At 33.1% G+C, this 24,113-nt stretch overlaps 1 protein-coding gene across 5 annotated transcripts in view; it reads left to right on the top strand.

The window, feature by feature from the left end:
* Positions 1-24,113, top strand: part of LOC140449622 (serine/threonine-protein phosphatase 2B catalytic subunit 2-like) — a 727,881-nt gene that overhangs the window by 535,205 nt on the left and 168,563 nt on the right. For all 5 annotated transcript variants that reach the window (XM_072542882.1, XM_072542878.1, XM_072542873.1 and 2 more), the window contains exons 6-8: positions 8,973-9,112; positions 17,748-17,825; positions 21,413-21,506. In XM_072542882.1, coding sequence (XP_072398983.1) covers positions 8,973-9,112; positions 17,748-17,825; positions 21,413-21,506 — 312 coding nt within the window. The remainder of the gene's footprint in view (positions 1-8,972; positions 9,113-17,747; positions 17,826-21,412; positions 21,507-24,113) is intronic.

The following is a 24,113-nucleotide window of genomic DNA, read 5'->3' as shown; positions in this document are numbered from 1 at the left end:
TAATAGGTAAAAGAAATAAAATTAGACTTACTCACAAACAATTTAATTTTTCTACCAAAACGACCGGTTTCGCTTTCTACACTTTGCAAAGCATCTTCAGGTCAAACGGTACAAAGTAAATTAAATGCTGAAATTATAAAAAGCCCATATTAGGGTGCTGTCTTATAAACATATAGATCAAAAAGGTTATAGTAATTATGCCAATATTACATGTCTGTGTTTATTAATATTAAATTATAAGATCATCTATTGAATTGTAATAAATTATAAATAAACAAAATACTACTGACATGCCGGTACAAGAATTTTTAGATAATGATTCATAATACATAGTTCAAACTATCCTGTATTACTGATAATGGGTGATCTTTGGTTAATATTGTAACTGTCTGACAACTGGTTCCTCTCCTACCAGTTCCTCTCCTACCAAGTGATGTGGTGCTAATAAGCCCCCTTTTTAAAAGTTTTATGTCTGTTTTTTCCTTTAAATTGTGTTCTGTTTGTCCCTAATTGTTTTTGTTTTTATAAGTCAAAGAAATTGCACACCCACAAAATAGTACAACTAATATCATTCATTGTCATATATGTGTCTTCTTACTGTAAAAAAAAATCAATAAATTAACACACATTTCTAAAATATATCTCTTGAATAAATATAAATAACTTTAATAACTTAAATAATATAGAACATCACTTTCATTTAACAACCAATCACATATACCTTACTCCTATTTCATTTGTTAACATCTCTCCCCTCAAGAAGCTTTCTCGTTAATTGGCAGACAGTTACAACATTAACCGAAGATCACCCATTATCAGCAATACAGGATAGCTTGACCTATGTATCACGAATCATTATTTAAAAATCTTGTACCTGCATGTAAGTAGTATTTTGTTTATTTCTAATTTATTACAATTCAATAGATCATCTCTTACCAATTTGTGGGTTTTCACTTTGTCTGCTAAATCAATTTTATGCATATTAATACACACAGACATGTAATATTGGCATAATTACTATAACCTTTTTTGATCTATATCTTTATAAGACAGCGCCCTAATATGAGCTTTTTATAATTTCAGCATTTAATTTACTTTGTACCGCTTGACCTGAAGATGCTTTGCAAAGTGTAGAAAGCGAAACCGGTCGTTTTGGTAGTAAAATTACATTGATTGTGAATAAGTCTAATTCTATTTCTTTTACCTATTTGAAATGAACTCACACAAGCAACACATTCATAATTTGAATATACTTCTATTATAATTATATCCCTTTCTTTTATTTTCATGTCTCCACTGATTATTCTTTCACTTATGGCTGTCCAATCCTTGGCGATATTTATTATATTTGTTTTTTACTGCTACAGACACTCCCCTATTTGCACTTAAGTCTTTATTTACTCTGCTATAGTAATGGACATATTCTTTATATTTTTCTATTACTTCGTTTCCTTGACCCTTTTTCAATATTTTCAATACCACTTTATTCATTTCCCATTCGTTTAGTTCAGTAAAAGATTCTTGGTATTTATTATTTATACTCTGACATTCCAAATTTCATATTTATTTTTCGTTTTCGCCGAGTTTATTTTTGTTTCTTTCCGTTCGGTATCCAACATTTTTTATTGGGGCTGTTAGCTTATATTTTTCCCTTATAACTTATAGCCCTATACCTTATAATCCTTTGTCAATGGGGCTATGGACCTGCTACGGCGGAGTTCATATTTTCTTTAGGTCTCTTAAATTAAAAACTTATTCATTTGTTCTACAGAATAACTATTGTCGCATAAAGTTCAACAAAGCAAAATTAATCCAAAATACTTTCCCATAATGAAAATAGAGAAAACATGCCGGTGCTTTGTTGTTTAGTAGATAATAAAAGCAGATTAAAGTGCTTTTTTATTAGGTAATAACTGCCCATTACAGAATTTATTTAAACAATCAGTTTGATTGATTCATTGTTTTCAAAGAAAACTATTTGTTAGTAGTTTTTATTACGCTTAAAATTGTAAAACAAATGAAGATTCATTTGTTAATTTATGGACAGGTGACAGGATCGTAAATATAGAATTAGAAATAAGTTGATTCAAGCACATAACATAAGGAAAATAAACTAATTAGGCAAATATTGATGAATATTTGCCTAATTAGTTTGCGGAATAATGTCCGCAAATCATAGGTGGGTGAATCAATTTTGCCATCGACATTGATTTCTTTAACTCATCATCATTTTGGCTTTACAACCCTGTGTGGGTCCTAGCCTCCCCAAGAATTTTTCTCCAGTCGTCCCTATCCATCGCCTTCCTCCGCCAAGCACGTATTTCCATATTTCTCATGTCTTCATCGATGTTATCTAGGAATCTTGTTCTGGGTCTTCCTCTTCTTCTTTGACCAATAGGTCTATCAAGGAGCGTTTTTCTAGCTGGGTCGGTTTGCTCCATCCGCATAACATGGCCTACCCACCTCAGACGTCCTATCTTTATGTGTTTTACGATATCTGGTTCCTGGTATATCCTATAGAGTTCGAAGTTGTATCGTCTTCTCCAGACACCATTTTCATTTACCGCTCCATAGATGCGCCTTAGTATTTTTCTTTCGAAACATCCTAACATGTTTTCATTGCTTTTTGTTAAAGTCCAGGTTTCTGAACCATATGTTAGGACTGGGCGTATTATTGTTTTGTAGAGTTTTACTTTTGTATTTCTTGATATAACTGTAAAGATTTCCCACTCCAATATTTTGAAAGATGTTCCAGAACTGTCGTAACGGGTTTGGTAAAAAATGTGTCTCCTTGTCTGATTTCTCTTTTGATTATTTTTACATTGTGCATCTTTCTGTAGTTTTACGGTAATGGTTGCATTATTGTATATATTTGCGATCAGTTTGGAACACCGATAATCTATGCGACTTTCCTGCAGCGCTCTTATTACGCTGTTAATTTCTATCATATTGAATGCTTTGCGAAGGTCTACAAAAGCTAGGTCCAATGGTCCTAGCCAGTGAAATACGTCCAATACTTTAAAAGACATAGATCAAAGTGACTAGGGTTTATTCAGACTCATCGATCTTCCGACTTTTTAATAACCAGTCAGACCTAGATGTTTTCCCCATGGCAGGTCTTAATTATTGACTCTTTAGTCTTGTTCTCGGGACCGCGGATGACAACTATGGGGCGTCTAGACATCTTGGGACTCGACCACAGTCAAGTCTGCTGTATTGCATAGCCTTTAACATATTTTTAATCTATTTCGTTAGCACAGTTCATCGAAAGAGCCAGATATACACTTTTTATTGAACTGTAGTTTATATAACAATAAAACATTGAAAGCTGTGTTTTCAGAACTTCCACAAAATTCATTATAAAATATTATCAGTACAGCTGTTTCGGCAGAGTCTCTTTTTTAAGTGATCTATTTTTGGTATATGTTTACACTTTATAGTCTTTCACGAAATAGGTTGAGTTGGGAGAACTGTTAGTTTCAAGTTGGTCATTCAGAATTACGTCACTGTTTTTTAATTTGTTAATTTCTATAGATTCTATAAAGATAGCTTCAGGCCTTTATTTTGGATGTAGAGAATTTTAAATTCTAGTCGTTGTTTGTTCTAAAAGCTGGTGTTATTCCTTTGTTTTTTATGTATTTGGCTATTTTTGTCGATATTTACCTGTATATGTAATCAAGCACAAGGTACTGGGTTTTTTCTCTGGTGGTGGAAATACTAATCTCAGGGCTTTCTTGTGTAGTTTTTGATTTAAAATTTTATTAACTGTTTGTTCGTTGTACCCACTGTTCGTTGTTACTGCTATCTGCTTACTGATATTTAATTCTGTCCCAAAGTTGTATTTTGACAACGGAATTTCTATTAATCTCATGTTTGTTTTTAAGTCTGATAATTTTTAAATCTAAAAAAATTATGGATTGATTTTGTTCTGTTTCTATTGTAAATTCAATACGGCTATGGAGTGAATTAATATACGATAAAAATTGGTCACTGTAGTTTAATTTGGTTTCCGCTTAGAGCCTCATCCACTGCTTATTCCAGATTATTGACTATCAGGTCCGCCTGAGCCTGACTTAGTTGAGTATCAGGATGACGTCTGTGTATTACCTTCTTAAATACTTATTATTATCGTCTTGAAAACTTGTTAGACATCTTGTTTTTGACCTTTTTAAATGCAATTGGGCTCATAATCAGCTGTAAATCAGTTAGTGATCCAAATATGCTATTGCCTAGAAGATTGATCAGCGAAAACCGAACGCAGCCGACTTTGATTCAGTTTCACTACGAAAAATTATGTAAACAATGAGAAAACTTCTCCAGCTTTTCGGTTTCCGCTCTCGGTCATGTTTGGTCGCTGGTATATTTTAAAGAAAATGATAATTCAATAGGAAAAATCACCACAATCAGTCAGCAGTGCTGCTTAAAATTCAACAAAATGTATCTATCTACGTCCCATTCTACAAAAGATAAAAGTGTGGTAAAGAATGCTCCACTTAATCCAAGTTTTAAGACAACTATGAGTCTTCATATATGAAAAGTAGTGTTACATTTTGATGGATTCTTATATGTGTATCATTCGGTAAGTCCAAGATCTGACACATTAAGGACAGCAGTAATAATATGCTCATATTATTTAGAAAGTATCTACCTTCAAAAGTAGCCTCCCAAAATTTAAGCTTGATTGAAAAAGTGACTTAAATTACGCTATTTTTAAAATAGTCGAAATTGGTCTTCTTCTTCCTCTTTGTAAGCAATTCTGCTTGTTCATTGGTGGATTAATACCTCTATAGAAGGTTGTCACTCCATCTTTTGCGCGGTCGTCCGATACTTCTTCTGCCAATTGGTGACTTATCTCTTGCTATTTTGACGACACGGGCTCTTTCATTCTGCTTATGTAATTATTCCATTTATTTTTCTATTTTGTGTCCATTAATTTATACACTACGTTAGATTTTCTTCTTATGTCTTACTTCTCTTTTGATCTCTCAGCGTATTTTCCGTAAATCTTCTCAGTACTCCCATCTCTGCCGTTTCCAGTAGCCTTTCCGTTGTAGCTGTGTCGGGTCTTGTTTAAGGCATATGTCATTATTGGTCTTAAACTGGCTTTATAAATTCTTGAATTCATCTCAGTGTTAATGTGTCTGTTTTGCCATCTAGTGTTATTAAGGCATCCTGCTAGTCTATTTGATTTTTGTACTTGATCTTTCACTTCTTTGTCCAGGTCTCCATAGCTAGACAGTGTAATTCCCAGGTATTTTATTTCCATTACTTCAATACTGATTCCATCAATTTTTATTTTACATCTGGTTAAGACATTCTGCTAGTCTATTTGATTTTTATACTTGATCTTTCACTTCTTAGTCCAAGTCTCCATAGCTAGACAGTGTAATTCCCAGGTATTTTATTTTTATTACTTGTTTAATACTGATGCCATCAATTTTTATTTTACATCTGGTTGGTTCTTTCCTGGCCTCTATTGTTTTAGTTTTCTGAGATGAGATTGTCATATTAAATTCTTTCGCTCTTATGTTAAATCTGTGGACCAGTCTTTGCAGACTGTCTGCATCTTGGGCTATCAATATTGCGTCGTCTGCGTAACAGATTATTTTTATTTCTTTGTTTTTCTTTCTGTATTCTCTTCCTTTGTTAACGCTTTTGATGATTTTACTCATGATCAAGTTGAAGAGCATGCGGATCAATGAATCCCCTTGTCTTATTCCGCTGCCTATTTCTATAGGTTCTGTAAGTTGTCCATCTATTCTGTTTTCCATTTTGTTGTTTTGGTAGATGTTTTCGATAGTTTTTATAATATTTTTAGGGGAACTTCTCTATTATACCGAAGATGGATTACGTCTTTGAGTCTTGCTCTGTCAAACGCTTTCTTTAGATCAATCAGACAAGAAATGCTGGTCTATTATAATCTAGTGATTTCGCAGTAATTTGCTTTATAACGAGTATTGCATCTGTACAGGATCTTCCACTACGAAAACCCTGTTGTTCATCTACTAAACTTATCATCTGATTTATTAGCACTTGTAAAATTTTAGTTGGAAGTTCTAGAGTAGTATTTAACAAGTGTATACCTCTGTAGTTTTCTTGCTGTTTTTATCTCTTTTTTTGAATAATAGAATTAGTTCGCACGTTCTCCATTCTTCCGATATTTTATGTGTTTTGTAATTTTATTAATTAATGTTTTTGTTTTGTTAATTTTTTAATATTTCAGTAATTCGTTTGGTATCCCGTCTTTACCTGCTGCTTTTCTGTTCTTCAGGTTTTCAAGTATTTTCCGAACTTCCTGTACATTTATATTAAGTTCTTCATTTGTGATAATATCTGGTGTTTCCGATTCTAGCGTCGTTTGTTCTTCCTCTGCATAGAGCTTTTTTAGGTACTCAATCTACGTATCCTTTTGTATATGATTTGGTTCTATTAGTTCCTTTACCTACGTTGTTTGACCTCTTATGAAGCGCCATGTTTCCTTTTGCAGACCGTCGAAATTTGTAAAATCTAAAATTCGTATGTTAAATAAAAAAATTTAATGCAAAGTTGTCTTGGCCGATCGTAGCGTACAGTTGGTTGCAGAGGAGCTGAAGGTATCCAAAGGTAGTATATTCATCATTTTGCATGAACATTAATCAATCAGAAAGCTGTGTTGAAAGTAGTTGCCTCATTTGCCTATACTCGATACAAAAAACAATGCATCGAAGAGTATATTTCCAACTCTTTAATTGCAAAAAATATTACTTTTTTCATCGATTTTTGCAAACAGATAAAACAGCAGATGAAAGCCGTCTCAGTCATCAGTTGCAACTTTTTCGCTTTCGTTTTCGAATGTACAAAATATGTTGTTTAATCATTACTTCTGGAAAGGCAGTATTGATGCATGTTTGTAGTAAGTTATGCGAAAATATGTATTTTCCTTTCGAGTTACCGTATTTCTCCAACATTCATGTGAAAACATTGTTTCGATCCACATGAATTCACAAGCTTATCTGCAAAGTTAGTTACTACGAAGTGATAGTTATGCTTTATTTGCTTTACAAAGCTAGATTTTAACCAAATAAGGTTTTTGGAAAAACTGAGGTATATTTTGAGGCAAATGATAGTTTCGTTCTATAAACAACCGTCCAATTGTAAGATATTGTGGTGATGAATAAGGGCAGACCTTGTCTAGTTGATGTTTATTTATTAGGCCGGGAGTTAATAGCAGTTTCGCTCATTAAATTTTATTTAGTTAAAAATTAGAGCTGAAAGAATATTTACTGTTACTGATAAATTTTTAAAATGTTAAGAATTAAAAAGCAGATCTGCAGAAGAAATCTGCACGTATTACATTTTATTATACGAAAAAAAAAAACCTTGTAATGAACTGCCATTTATTTTTATCGTACGGTGTTTTAATTCGTTCATAATGCTGCGAATGAGAATGAATACAAAATAATCCTTGACTTTCTTTCAAAAATTAGCAAACATAACGAAATATTCAGTGTTGGGAGTTAATTTAAAAGTAAAAAAAATCGTTAAAGGGTAAATATGAAATGCGGATAACGGAAAAAACATAAAACGATAGAAAACTGTACTAAACAATTCCCCCAAACGAAAACGAAAAGAGTTCGGTTGGTGCTCATTTCGAATAAAACGCCTTGGGATACATTCAATGAACACGGTTTTCTCAATTATATTTAGGTTGTTTGCAGTAAATGTTGTTTGCTTTTATAATTACTTGAAGTTTATTCTGTACGAAATGTGTTACTGTTCAAAACTTTTCTTTTTAAACAATGAGTTTATACAACTTACACTAAGCGTGTAATTAATGATCTTACAATCAGCTATTAAAATTATCATGTAGAAATTACGTAAAATAAATTAATTCACAGGGTTTTTGAAAATATTATGACTTATTTGACAATTTAATATCTGAATCTAAAGTTTTAATTTCCACTATATTATGTATACGTGGAAAATTTCACTATACGGTGACACGCAGTTGCTAATATATAACAAAATTAGTTGCTTAAAGTGCTTAGACCAACAATGGAGAGCTCAGCACTTTAACAAATTTACATTTTGAGAACTTAAAACTGTCAACTAGAATTTTCATGGCACACTATACAATATTAATCAAAATCGTAATACCACAAACCTTTAACCTATACATTAAAAACTAAATATCTAGCGTTTCTGATCACCTTATATATTAAATATTAATTTATCCACAAATGTTGAAGTACACTGTTTAGTATACATATAATCGAATATCATTTAAAACAATAATATAACTCTAATATAAATTTGATTCTAAATAATACCCTGAATCGGCATATATTATTTGATCATTCGTTAAAAACTGCCTATCACCTATCATGAGACTCTTGTCACTTGCAAGTAATTTCCAAGTTACATCAGTTGGTTGTTACCATTCGTTGGATCAAGTCCTTGTTCGAACTAGGAATTTGTACGTTCTCTTAATAATATAATTCTTTGTCTTCGACCTAGTGTCACAATATTTGTTTATTACTTTTATTATGTAATTTAAGGGTCATCTGACCTCGTTATGTGGCTAGTTCCTAATATGTACTACAGACGTAACTATTTACCATGTGTCCAACTTAACAGTCCAAATTTTACCTGTTTGTTGTTATTTTTTACATAGTAATACTTCTTCTAGGGTTTTCACTGATGATGGTGCAAAAGGATTGAAAACTTTCTGAAATTTATAAATCCATTTCGAGTAATTTTTGAGTTTTTTAATAAATTTGAAATTATTTAAATTTTAAAAAATTACATTTTATACCATTTTATTTAATAATTTAATAATTTTTCTGGAGTACAGAAAGTGTTGAGACCACGCAAGCGATATTGTTGAGACCACGTTAACATGTTGCCAGAAATGGGGTACAATTTTATTTATATCATAGTTTATAGGATCTAAACGACAGTCGATATTAAACATTCTTTTATTTTTGTTACAGTTAGACAGATTTAAGGAACCTCCCGCTTTTGGACCCATGTGCGATTTGTTATGGTCAGATCCTTTAGAAGACTTCGGAAATGAAAACAATGCCGAACATTTTTCACACAACACAGTACGAGGCTGCTCATATTTCTACAGGTAAGTTTAATATTGTATTAAGTTTATAGGCGAGCAGTTTACCCCTAAAAAGTCGCTTAGAAACGGAAAATACCAACTCAATTTTTTTGCATTTCTACCCCACCAAACCTTGTTTTATTCGATTCTATATAATTTTTTAAATTCAAATGTATTATTTTTTTTTAATTCTTAAAGGGGGCTGGAAATTATTAACAAATAACTTATAACAAAAAAACAATTTTCCGGATCCCTTACAGGAATTTTTACTAAATGAATACAGTTCTATAAAAAGATTTATAATATTTAAATGTTTACATATGATTAAAAATATTTTGACAAGCATACGTTTCAATATTGCTAAATACATAGTTTTAAATTTAAACAAAGTTTTCTAAGCGCCGCGCGCTTGTATCGCCGCTACCGTACACTCTTATTATCATTACAGCGATAGATTGCTTGAAATGCTGTAACCTCGGAAACCTTTTTTGGATGGTGCTTGAAAGGTCACCAATGGAGACCGGCAGCTAGATGGTTGGTGGGGAGCGAGTCTGAGGTTCGAAACTAGCTTTTGGAACCGGGAATGGATCCAAGAGAAGAAATAATAAAGATAAGACAAGATAAGATAGAGTAGAGAAGACAGGGAAATAGATAACAAGAAAGATAGGTCAAATTCCCAAAGATAAGCGAATATAAGCAAAAGGGCGCCACTTACCTTTTTGGAGTTATAAGGGGAAAATTAAGAAACCTTAGAAACGAAAAGAGATAAGGAGATATAATTAGGTTCTGAGAGCAAATATAATAAAAGATATTAACAGTTAATTATTAAATAAATGTGGTCACACTACATAAACAAATAATAAATATGTTCGGTGGAATTTGTCCACCTACCTACCTACAAGCATATACAGCCTGATCTTTCTCCTGGTCGAAGATATCGTGACAGTTAAATATTTTTATTAGCAAATATTCAGAGATACTCTATGATCAGAAAACGTAGTAAGAGTAGATAAATAAAATTTAGTAGGTAAACAAAACAAAATATATTCAATAACTGAATCATCAGACGAGTGAATATCAAAAACAAGAAATACAAATAAATCTTCCGTAACACGTGAAAGAAAATGCGAAATCTGACAATAAATATGATAGACATAGACACATGCATATATAAATAAAATATAACATTAAATGTCGCGGCATATTATCGTGCACGTATAGTTTCCGGAACGTAGCGCTTCCACTCCAGCAATCGGACTGCGCGTTCACATTTTCATACATAGAACGTTTCGGTTTGGTTCGGTGAAGATATGATATCGCTTTTCTCGACAAAAATTATGTGCAATGCTCTTCTACTTAACGATGAAGAATGAAAAACTGTGTTAAAAAGAAGGTTTGAAGTACATCCAATGCTAAGAGAAGGGAAGAAGGAAGGTGAATACTGGACTTCATACAGAGAATTAATTGATGACGTGAAAAATATTATGGATATTTTAGAATGAACAGGATTCAGTTTAAATATGTTTTAAATTTAATTACACCTTCAGTTAAAAAACAAAATACTACATTTAACGAAGCCGTACATACCAAACCAAAAAGTATTTGTAAAAAGAAGAGGTATCACTTCCGTACAAAAGTCCTAATTGTTTATCACTTCCGTGATTAATTGTCACAAAGCAATAAAAACACATGCATAAATGACAAAATAGCCTCGAAAATTATTTTTTTAAATTATCTCTATCAAAATCAAACAAATACCTAAATAAACAATGAGGGGAAAACGACGGACATCTAATTCACATTATCCTTACCAACCGGTTACGACTCGTTACGTAGCCGTCGGCATCAGTAAAATCTTGTTTTCGAATATACTGAACGATAACGTTAAGTGTCTGAAACGCTACGTTCCGAACAGTGTTAGTTGTTCATATTTAAAACTTTAAAACCATTTAAATTATATTTTTCGGAAACTAAACGCTATGTGCTGGAAACGCAACGTGCATGATAATATGCTACGACCTTTAACGCTATGTTCTGGAAACGCAACGTGCATGATAATATGCCACGACCTTAAGAAGAACTTGATGCTTTAAATAAATTCCAAAAGAGATCATATAAACATCTCTCCTTAATGTTTTAGGCTTATCTCGAAATAACTGGCTTTAAAAGTAATAATTTATAGGAAGTACAAAATAATACTAAATTAATTGACAATAAAGTTGCAAAAATACAGAAACAAGATTATAAAAATCGGTTTTACCAAAAATTAAAATAAAAACCAAACCGGATTTCGTTCACAAGAAGCTACTCGCACAGCTTTTATTTAAATAATGAGTGTTTGTCATTCATATTTGTTAATGAAAAAAAATGAAAGTTAATGAAAGTTCTGAAAAATTCTATTGAAGAAATAGTTGTTCTTTAGAGGAATTGATTGCATCGGTAGTTGCAATGCATTTGTTAATATGCTTAGTGACATTAGTAGTGTTACACCCACAAAGAATAATTTCCTGAACTTAATTTTTTTGGAACATGGTAGATTTACATCATGAATGAAACGATAACGTTGTCAACAATTTTTATGAACAAGTAATAAAAAAAATTAATGTGTTTGGCGACCCCGTAGCTGAATACACTCCTGTATATGTGTAAGCATTGACAAAATGAGCTTGTGGCACCTCGTTCCAAGCAACTTGAACTTCATGTTTGTATTAACGGTGCCAGAGTCTGTAGAGGATGGTGCAAAGTGAACAGTCTCCTTCCCATCATATCTTATACGTGTTCGATAGGATTTAAATCCGGAGTACGTTGCAGCTACGGCAAAACAGTTACGCCAGCTTCTTGGAGAAAGTCCATAGTTTGACGAGCAATATGGGGACGCGGACATATAACTAGAAGAAGAGAAGGCGTGGAGCGAATGATAGTTGAAGGTAACGTAGCTGGTAAAAGATCCAGAGGAAGCTCTCCAGTACGATGGTCAGACCAAATAAAGGAGATGACTAGTTACTCATTCTCCGAAGCAAAACAACACGCACAGGAGAGAGATAATTGGACAGAAATCTTCTTCTTCTTCAACTGCCCTATCCGTTGCGAACGTTGGCTATCAACATGGCAATTCTGATCTTGTTTGCGGCGCTTCTGAATAGTTCGACCGATGTGAGCCCGAACCACTTCCGCAGATTTTGGACCACGAGTATCTTCTCCAGCCTGGCCCTCGCTTACTGTCTACTTTCCCTTGGACCATCAATTACAGTAGACGGTACTTATCGTGTCTCAATATGTGGCCTAGATATTCAAGCTTTCTTTGTTTGATTGTGCTCACGATTTCTTTCTCCTTTCTTTGGAGTACCTCTATGTTGGTGACATGTTCGGTCCAGGATATACGAAGAATGCGTCGGTACATCCACATTTCAAATGCTTCTAGTTTTTTCGCGAGCGTCTCTGTCAGCGTCCATGCCTCCATACCAGATAGTAAGATCGGAAAAATGTAGCATTTAACTAGACGTAGTTTTAGGGGAAGATACAGATCCTTGCTTACGAGGAGCAGAAATAGTCAAACAAATTACATGACGCCACTATATCCTTACGAAGGAGAAAATATTGAGGAGGAGATGGGAACGCGCGTTGTCTTTCTAAAAAAGGACGTCTCGACGGCCGTCGAGATAAGGGAGTAAAGTGGTTTTTAAGATACCATCAACATAACTCGCATCTGTCATATTGCCTTGAATAAACACAAGTGGTAATCGGCTATCATAGGCTATAGCCCCCCAAACCACTACTCCTGTGTACTCAACTGTCCTGTGTATATGCCTCTTAACAACAATACCGATATCTTATCGTTCTCAACGGCGGCGTCTTACCATTCTACGATGCATTCCTAAACATAATCGTGATTCATCGCTGAATGCTACATTACTCCATTCTGCCAATCAATGCTGCCGTTTTCTGCACCAATTCAAACGTTGATTACAGTAGTCCTCAGTCAAAAGAACCACTAGTCGTGAGCGGAATGAAACCAGTCCAAAGGCTCGAATGCGACGGTATAATGTACGCATACGAGCATCGAATGCGACGGCCAATTGCGCGTTACGACAAACCCATATCTCTATACGCAATAATTCTACCCCTGTCAAAATCTCTAACATGGTGGTAATTTTGGTGTCTTTGAACTCGAGGCATTTTCTTACACGGAATACAATTAGACTGAGGAATAATAACTAAAAATTTCTATACGACCCAGTGTTCACAAATCGGTCTTTTCACAAAAAAATTTAAAGGTAGAACTTTACTTTTACAAAAATTAGAAAAGATAAAACATTGGTATTGTTATCATAGCATGTTTTAAATATAGTTATTATGTTGCCAAAAAATTAAGTTCAAGAAATTATTCCTTCTGGGTGTAACACTTCTAATTTCACTGAGTATATAAAGTATTAGTGGAATCAGGCACATTCACAGTGGCAAGATAATTTTCAAAACATTCAAAAATTATTTCATTAACAGTACAGAACTGCTTAGTGGAGGTTAATGTAAAAACAAGATTTGGTATAAAGGTACGATAACCAAATGCCCGAGACACTAAATGTATTATCTAAACTTACTTTTATATATAACACAAAAGTACATAAAAAACTACTCTAGGAACCACTACACCACTATACGCAATTAACGTTAGTAATCATTCCTTCCAGAATTTGTACATTAGAGTTAAATGAATTAAAAGTATTTTAGTATTTTTGTTACCAATTGAACAAATACACACTTTATAAACCATTTCCTCAAACCATTTTAGCTAACTTTCTAGTTCGCTTCCCTGTTTTCAAAGTAAACAATTGTAAGAGTAAAATCAGCCCCGTTCAAAGACATTTGCAATTCAAATCAGTTCATCATTTCATTTGTGACCGTATTTTCTATAAACATCCTGTACCGTCAATGTCTCATTGACCTAATTAAATTGGCAGAGTACATAATTATCTGGAGTGTAAACAGTGGATACGGTAGATATCTCGGTGAAAAAAGTTGGCAGGTCATCAGGTATTTTCTTTTTGTAAAAATCGGGATAAGTGTATATGATTTGCTTTAAAATAAACGTAACTAGTATGTGATTCTCCCGCAGTTACATTTCTAACTCTTTGGGGAACATTATCTAATTGATTGATAATATGTGGAATTAAAATCTATTACTCTATCGAATTAATGTCAAATGGTTTGAATTGACAACTTGATTATATTCGCAATTAGCTATTTAAAAAATTTATACACCGAGTGGAGCAAAGTGTAGAAACACCTCATTATCTCTTAAATGGATGGTTCAAATTATACAAAAAATGGTAATATACCTATTTTGCAATATGAAAATTTGAAATTTGATGTTTATAACATTGCCAGATTCACCACTTGTCTAATACCAATAGTCACTTTGGTTTTTTTTACAACATCCTGTATATTGTATGTAGAAAATTAATTGTCTTTTCTACGATAGTTTGTTCAATAAATAAACAATAATAATTATAACTATTTGAGTTTCCCGTGTAACTAAATTAAAGACTATACGATCAGCATAACATGCTTTTTTTTTCTGCTGTATCGTATCTACTGCGCCTGTCAGTTTTTCACGTTCAAACTATTTTAACCAAACTACCCTTAAATCACTTCGTCTTCTCAAAGAGAAGCCCGCTTGTCAAATAGAAACAGATTTCAAGTTAATACTATTTTATTAAATAGTTACCTTCATTAAATTCAGTGTTAGTGCATCTAATATGTAAGTACCTGAAATTGTTCTTTAATCCTGAAAAAAATTAACAGTTTTTTGTGCCAATTACTCGTAAGGCCGGTCCGACAAATTACAGAGTTACCGCATTATTTATTTATGTAAATTATAGAATAAAAATGTTTCTACCGTAAGTCTCATTTTAATTATTCTATTTTCAATTTTACTACACTAGTACTAATCCACAATTTTGCGACCTATAGGTCGCTGGTCATTGGAGATTTATTATTATTTTTTATCTACCAAATGTAGGAACGTGAGAATATAGTTTTACAAATATTTGCTTTTAAATCATCAAACCAGCTACCTCATCCTTTCCCCTACATTGTACTTTTATTGAAATCTCAACTTCAATACCGGTTCAACCGAATACAATACTTTCGATTTTATGTAAGCGTAGAACATAGTTCGGGAACATAGAAAAGCATAGAAACATAGCTGAAAAGATAAAACAAAAGCATGGAAACATCTAATCATCACAGTAAATTTTTTGATTTAAACTATGTAAAGGGTGTCTCAAAATTTACTAAAGATTTGAATTTAATTAAAAATATGGTTTTTTCTTAAAATTGTTAAAATAGTTTTTTGTTGAATCATAAAGTACATAGGATAGGGTTATGTATGGAACAGCACATCAGGAAAATAGCCTTCACCCCGGCGTATGTGCCGGCTTTTGCTGGCACATACGCACTCTTTTGTCGAAATTTTCCATGGCTATTTTGCATAAGTATGACTGACTTTCGTTGATGCAGCGTTGAATTTCCTCCTTCACGCACGGGGGGGTTGTAGGCTTGTTGGCATAGACCTTTGGCTTCAAATAAGCCCATAAAAAGAAATGTAATGGTGTTAAATTACGCGATCTAGGGGGCCAATTGTGATAACCGAAACGGGAGATTACACGTCTAGATCTAGTTTAGGCAGCAACAACTCTCTTATCATGTTGCGATATTGAACACCAGTAACAATTACTGCTTCACCAGCCCCATTTTTAAAGAAATATGTCCAGAGACGAATGAAACGATCTACTATGCTGGGAGTGACGTTGCGGGACCGAATAAGAAACGAAGATCTGCTAAGGACTTGTTTTGCTGATGTTGTGGAACGCATAGCGGAAGTAAAAAATGGAATTGGGCAGGCCATGTAGCGAGGATGCATGACTCACGATGGACGAGCAAAATTACACTTTGGAGGCCAAGATCAGACAAACGTAGTAGAGGAAGACCACCTACACGTTTTGCTGACGACGTCAGGCGTATCACGAAAAATTGACAACAAAGAGCACAAAGTCGCAAAGAATTAAGGGGTTTAAGGGAGGCCTATGTTCAGCAGTGGACGTGATAAATGAAGGCTGGATGATGTCCAGTACTGGCTCCAGCCCAAAATCCGCACCAAACAGCTAACACATTATGGATGCATTTTATCAGAACCGCAAATGAGACAATTTTGACGACGTTTTAACTAAACCATCAAGATGAAAATGTGCTTCATCTCTTAAAATGATTTTGCTCGAAAAATCAAAATCCACTTGCTGATGTTCAATAATCCATTCAACGAACTCTCTCGCTGTACATAGGCATTATTAGACTTTAGTTCTTGTATCAATTGAACTTTGGAAGCATGGAGATGCACATCTTTAGTGAGTATACGCTGTACGCTGTAGAAAGCTTCTTGAAATTGGTAATTCTTGTCCACGACGCAAAATTGATATTCCTGTACTTTCACCAACACTGTTACCTACTGCTTCGATATTGACATTCTGGAGGCTGGTTTTTGTGTGTGTTTAGTGCAACCAATTAATCTAGTCTTACTGAATTTTTCAATTACTCATAGTTCCCTTAGTTAAATCAATATTACGACCGTATTTTGACCGCCAAACTTTCATTATTTTTAAAATATTGTTAACGATGAAAACTCGATGTTCTACCGCGTAGCTCTCCATTTTTACTCACCCTAAAAAGTCAGCTATCAAGCTGTTTTTGTGTTGTTTTTATTAACACTTTTGCTGCTAAAATGGCGGGAAATTCAAACCTCTCCTGAATTTTGGAACAACTTTTACAACTATATTTAAACATAATTAAAGTTTACTATATTGCTAAATTAATTTATAGGTAATTAAGTGTTCAAAATGTTCTGCGTTGTTAATTTGACAGTATCTCAAACGATGCTAGAATGCGTCTATTACATTTCTCCATGTTTTTCTAGAAATTAATATGAATTCATTGATAATTTTTTGCCCCAACTCTGCAACACTTGCTGATTGATTTTGCTGGGCTTTTATAAATTCTACTTTTTAAGTATCCCCAACAAAAGTAATCTGTAGGTTTCAAATTGGGTAAACGGGAAGGCCATTCAATTTTACCTAATTTAGCAATCCATCGTCCGGGAAATGTCTGTTCTAAATAACGCTGAACGGATAGAGGGCGTTCGACAACACCTCTTACGAAGCAATCACAAAGGCGACTCGTCTAAAAGGAATTGACCACCATCGTCACAATAAAACGCACGTTTTATTTCCTCTCTTGTGGAATTTAGCCACGGATGGGCTAATAGCTAAACTCAGCAATGATAGTCAGCACAGTCAGCGATAGAATGCAACAGGCTCCTGTAGTTATAGAATAGACTTCACAAGTAGGGATTAACATAGCCCCCGCAGGTTTAAAATTATGAAGTTTATCAAATAAAGTAGTGCAATCTGTCTGTAGTTGTAAGAGTTGGTCACATAACCTTTTTTAAATATAGGGATTAATATTGCGTCTGACTATTTTTTCGGCATCTTCCCATATATTAATCATAAGAATCCCGGTAGATATTTTCCTTGAACAAATTTTTAGTCTTATATACGAGCAATATAAATTTGTAAGAAGTAATTAACGAATTTGTTTTTATTTTCAGCTACGCTGCTTGTTGTGATTTTCTACAAAATAATAACCTTCTATCAATAATAAGAGCACATGAAGCACAGGATGCTGGGTAAGTTTTTCATTTATATAATATTTATATAAAAACAGACAAAAACTAAAGGCATCTTTAGTTTTTCTCTCGGTTTGAATGAATAACAAGAATGTGTAAAAAGCTTAACTAAATAAATCCAATCCTGAAAAATCAAAGGGTGGTCACACAATAACTATGTGAGGTAAGAAATTATATTAATATTAAATACATACACACAGATGTACAGGGTGTCCCAGATTGGTATATTTTGCAGGGTATACCGAAAACTAGTAGTTGAGATGTCATGACTTCTTTTTTTTTTTATTAAAGTAACGGTTGCCCAATCAAATCATCAATAGCTTTCCACATCAGCGAGATACAGGGCGATTATTGAAAAATGTCGAAAACGAAAAGGTTAAATATATTCTTTATTAAGATAAATGTTTAAAACTTTTGACAGATATATTATGGAAGAGTTCACTGGCTTACAAAAATTTTTTTAAGAGGGTCTCACTAAGGAAATTTAATATCAACTTATATTTTTTTATATGGTACGCCCTATATATTTTGACATTTTTTGTTTACATTTTTAATTCTCTTTTAGTTTATACGACATATTATATATCTATTTTAGGTCGTTGGAGCTACACTACAAACACATTGTTTATTTGACATCACGTTATAGACACTTCGAAACAAAACGCTTACTAATACATTCTAACATTTAATTATGCGGATAATAATCTTTCAGATTTATTTACCAGAAATAAGATCAATCAATTTAAAAAATGGAAATAACAAATTTACGCACACGCAACAAGAACTACTTAACAACCAGAATTAATTTTACAAAATTATTACCCATATAATAAACATGCCCTCTGAGAGCAATGAACACACGCCCTCATCTGGTCAATACTATCAAAATTAGAAAGACGACATATCTAGGACACATAATGCACCATAGGGAATTTGAGCAGCTCCAGGTAATATTAGAAGGCAAGATTGAAGGTAAAAGGGGCATAGGACGAAAGAGAAAATCTTGACACTTAATATTTTGGAACTGATGGTAATGCAATCCTTTTGACTTAATATAGTTCATGGTTTTGATGACCACCTTCACAACATGGTTCATTTTAGGGGACTTTGCACATAAATTTTCATGATCTCGTAGCATTTAGTATCCTTAAGCGAATAAAGTGCCGCTAATTCTTCTTTTATGTTGAAATGGGCGCCAACATTTCTGATAAAAATCGCCACTGGCGGTATCTGTTAAATCTGTGCTTTCATCCAATGCTATGACCTTGGATGCTCGATTTTTCAAATTGTCTTCAATAAGTTTTCGTCGACCACCCTAGCAATAGTTTGACGAGACAGTCTTATTTTTGAAAAATCAGTTTTCTTTTCTGGGCACATAATTCCACGACACTCTCCAAACATTCCTTAACTATTTTCCATCAAAATATGTCTTCGATTTTTTTTGCTAGTATTATGACCTGAATAACTAGCTGTTACATAGGATGTAGACTCTAGCGATAGATCATAGCCCATTTGTTTATAGTCCATTTGTCCTGAAAATTTCTCAATTCCTTCGTGACTTTTATATTTTTTAATCCAACAGCTTTACTACTTGAGGCCATTCTAGGTCTTCGTTTTTAACTAGAAAAATCAGTAAAATGACATAAGTATTACGTACCTTTAGACAAAAAATATCATAGATTAATTAAACAAAAAAAGCAGCTAGGTTTGATTACCTTCACTGCACTTAAAAAAATAGATAGGATATGTGGTTATAGCAGGTTGCACTCTGATGTGTATGTCAAAGTCACACTGCTATAACGCACACAATAGAAATCAGCTTAACGTTGTGGTTGTTAAAACGAATATATCATAGCAGAAATTGTCACAATACTTGAATCATATTTACTGAGATACTCTCGTGTATCAGATATTTCATTCCAATGTGCGTATCAGATATGATACGCACATTAGAATGTTCTTTTTCACCAAGCGGGCCGCATGTGGCCCGCTTACGCCAGGTTGACCACCCTTGGTTTATATGGTTTGGCAGGGTCGTTGTGTAATATCTTAGATTGATTGGTAGGGCCGCGATGTACAGTGCCAGCAAAAAAAATCTTTATACAGTGAATAAAACGATCAGGATAATTATTATTTTAATTTTACAAATTAGTTGTCACGTTTGTCACTTTGTTTAAGACATTTTCTTTTTCCATGGTCATCCATAACTCCTCTTTTAGCTGATTTATGCTTCTCGATTAACATTCTTGAACCTTATTTTTCATCATATTCCAGCCGTTCTCGATGGGATTAAGATCGGGCGAGTTACCTGGCCATTTCAATACGTTGATATTGTAATCATTCAAAAACTTTGACACTGACTTGGCTTTGTGAGCAGGGTCATTATTGTGCATAAAGAAGTCACATATTCGTGAGTTTCCCACAAGTGCAATAAATGTTGTTCCTGAATAGTCACATAGTTGCTTGCCGTCATTGTAAAATTATTTGGCAAGAAATACAACTCTGCCCTTTCTTTATTTCCACTAAACGCACCCTATACCATTATACTTTCAGGATGTTTGACGGTTTTAATTGTGAACTTTGGATCGTACATACCTTGATGTGGTGTATGGACGACAAACAAATTTGGAGCTTCCACTTAATAACCTAAACGTACTTTCGTCACTGAACATGAATTTTTTCCATTGTTTAGGTGCCCAATGCTGGTACCTTTTACAAAAATCTAATCTTTTTTCTTCATTGCTTTTGTAAGCAAGAGCTTTTTTGCAGCACTTCGACTTAATAATGCTAGATCTTTCTGAAGCCGGTGATGAATCGTTCTTGTTGAAACGTTCTGAAGGAGATCACGATGTTTATTTTTGAGTTCTGTGGCAGTTATCGAAAAATTCAACATTACTTCACACCTGATGATGGTGTAAGTCCTAGATGATGTTTAGGAGCTCCGGAACCAGGTTCTCTTTCCGGAATAGTCCCGGAAGTCAACGATGCACCCAACCGTTTCAATTGATAAATTGCCTCTCTTTAAACACCAGTATCACGTGCTACGGTAATTAGAGAGTCCCCTTTCTCAAGTAAAGTTAAAGCAGTAACTTTTTCCTTTTGTGTGAGTTTCTTTCGACCCATATTTTTCACTTCAATTTAGAATTTAACGATCCCAAACTGTAATAAGTAAATAAAAAGAAATTTAACACTGACTACTCTCACAAAGCCAACTGTGTACAGTACAAACACGCAGTATAAACTAAAGAAACTAAGCGGTCAGTAAACTATGAGACAGTCGCCCTTATCGTTAGTTATCCCCTCTCCCCTCAAATGCTAGACAAGCGCAGACAGAAAGCATGCAATTTTTCTTCGAATTTTGTGATTTATTTGGCAATGTAAAGATTTTTTTGCCAGCACTGTAGTAACGCTGGAGCAGACATTCTATGGGAACAAGTTCTTTTCAATGTTAAGTAGTTGGGGGAGAATAAGAGATCACATTACATTCGGAAATAACATATAAATGCAATAAGAAAGTAGCTTCAGAACCATATTAAGTATGTTTTTAAACAATATTTGTAATCCTATATTTTTTTATCAATTTTCAGATATAGAATGTACAGAAAAAGTCAAACGACAGGCTTCCCTTCTCTAATTACGATATTTTCAGCACCAAACTATTTGGACGTCTATAACAATAAGGTAAGTTAATTATTCTTTTTGACCTGCGGCAATAAGCAAAGATTGTCTCTCATTAATATCTTCGGATTTACCTTCAGGTAAGTATAAAATTCTATTTAAAAATATTTTCAAAGAATGTTCATCTTGAAAGATCTTTTGATAAAATTGTAATCATGGGGTGGATATAATAATTCAATTAAAATACGTCTTTGGAATTTGAATTAGAATTTTATAAAAAAAATATAGATTGATGAAGGGAGCATTTTTGCTAAAAATATTTTTCTGAGATACGCAACAACATTGATAATTTAAGATTTTATATATAGATAAAGAAAAACTCAATAATCTGATTAGTGACAGTATTTTTTTCTTCGTTAATTTTATACCGTGCTCTGGAATAAGTGTTACCCCTTCTTATTAACTTAGTACATGAGTAACAGTACATTGTGTGACAACTACGTCACAGTATCTTCTACAAAGTAGGTCTAATGAAAATCTGGAAATACAGTAATGTATAGACAATAATGTATCACCATCAACTTAAAGTTGATGGTGATTTCCGATGTAACAGGAAGTCATAAAGAGCTGCAAATACTTTAAAGTATAGATCAGCAACAGTTGTGCGCAAGTGTAAATTATTAGATTTTAAATCCAATTATTATTTCCAGAGATAAGTCAAACGTGTGATATGGAAGGTTACTAAAGAGACACAACTTTCTGGTATTCAATAACAATTATTATTATAATGCCCACTTTCCTCTCCACATTAATTTGAACATCTTCACTTTTTTTTTTTACAAAAAAGCATTCTTCATTTTTATCTTTATATTTTACTAAGAAAATTATAGATGCACTTTTTTTCTACAAAAACGAATTTAAAAATATTTAACGTTAAGAGTTCAGAGAATTTTGTAAATAATTATTTTTTACATGTAAAATAGCTTTTCCCCCATTTCTATAAGCTTCTTGGAGACGTTGGATAAATCTCGAAGTAGCTAGAAGAGGTTTACGTTTAGCAGCGGATGATACCCCTCTACAACAACATTAATAAAACTGAGCCATAGGGTTTGGAAAATAAGATTTAACCACAGACCGAGTTATATAATTTTTAAAGTGGAACTAAATCCCTCAAGTTAATGTAGTAACATTAATCTGTGTAAGCTCATTTTGTACCAGATTCGTAATGCGGTTTCGTGATATATGTACGGACTTCCTACTTTTGGTCTGTTTTAATACCATTGTACAACATATAAATGTATGACATTTCTGTGTAAGTTTATATAATATCTACTCTTCCTATAAAAACTTTTGTGGATTTTATAAAAGTATTGTACTATTGTATAAGCAAAGTCTATTATTGAAATATTATTTTTAATGCAAAATGTAACAAAGTTACCTAGGAACGCATAAGGCTCTTTTTTCACAATGTATTGATTCAAAGGTGCCTGGACGTCAATTAAGATATGTATTTGTATTTGATAAAGTACGGCTAATTAATGAATGTTCTGAAATCAATGAAGATGGCTGTAATTGCCTTAATCATATCGAATTTACACTTTATGCCGAAATCAAAAGTACGTGTTAATGAGGCGTTATCAGAAAATTATACGTGGAGTGAGACTGTGGCGAAGAAGCTGACAAAACTTGATATAAAAACGCTTCTTGTTCACATATTTATCGAAGACCACGTTGCTCAGTTTGGGAGCTTCATTGGGGGTGGGCCAGGATATAGATGATAAAAAATTGCAGATAAAAAACAGATAGGTAAATGATAGATAATAATTAGATAACAAAATATAATAGTTTGACAACGAAAAACAAGAAACACGGAATACAGTTAAACTGCTAAACAGAATGGATGCCAATGAGTTTTAACGTGAAACTCATAAAGGAACTCAAGATTAAATAAACTTAACAAACATTTCTTCCAAAAACGTTAGAAAAACACACGTCATAAAACATATCAGCAAATTATCCACAAAAATCATGAAATCGACATATTTACCCATAAGCTGTAAAAAATATTAAATATTTATTAAAATAAAAGTAGATTTATATCGTCGCTACAAAAATAAAATAGTCGCAATAAACAATTATGCTTAGTAAACTTTCAAATTAAAACAAACATGAATTGTAAAAAAAATAAACAATAAATATTGTTTAATAATACTCAATTTTTTTATTAAAAAATACATACTATTAAAAAAAAGATGATGATACATATTGTCATCAATAATCTTATACTTTAAACAGACTACAGCCTGTTAATAATTTATCTCAATACGCAAATTAATTTAATTAAAACTTTAAAATCTCAACATACAAAATTGATAATTAAATAAATATTTGACTGCAACCTGAACGAATCCCATTGGCCATTGTCTTGTTTTGCTTAAATTAAAAAAAAACAGGCATTTCCTTTATTCCTATACTTAATTAATTAGATATTCATAAAAATAGTTTTTTAACATTTAAATTCCTTAAAAAATTTCGGTAAAATAAACGCACACAAAAACAACAAAAAATTATATGGCACGTACATTATGACAGAGTCACTGGCCTCTAAAGGGAACATGTGTTAATCTAATATTGACGAAATTAAAATATATGAAAAAAACGGGATCCCTT

This window comes from Diabrotica undecimpunctata, chromosome 1 (assembly GCF_040954645.1).
Source record: "Diabrotica undecimpunctata isolate CICGRU chromosome 1, icDiaUnde3, whole genome shotgun sequence".
Lineage (NCBI taxonomy): Eukaryota > Metazoa > Arthropoda > Insecta > Coleoptera > Chrysomelidae > Diabrotica > Diabrotica undecimpunctata.
Note: the sequence above shows the minus strand (reverse complement) of the source record. Positions and strands in the feature narration are given on the sequence as shown.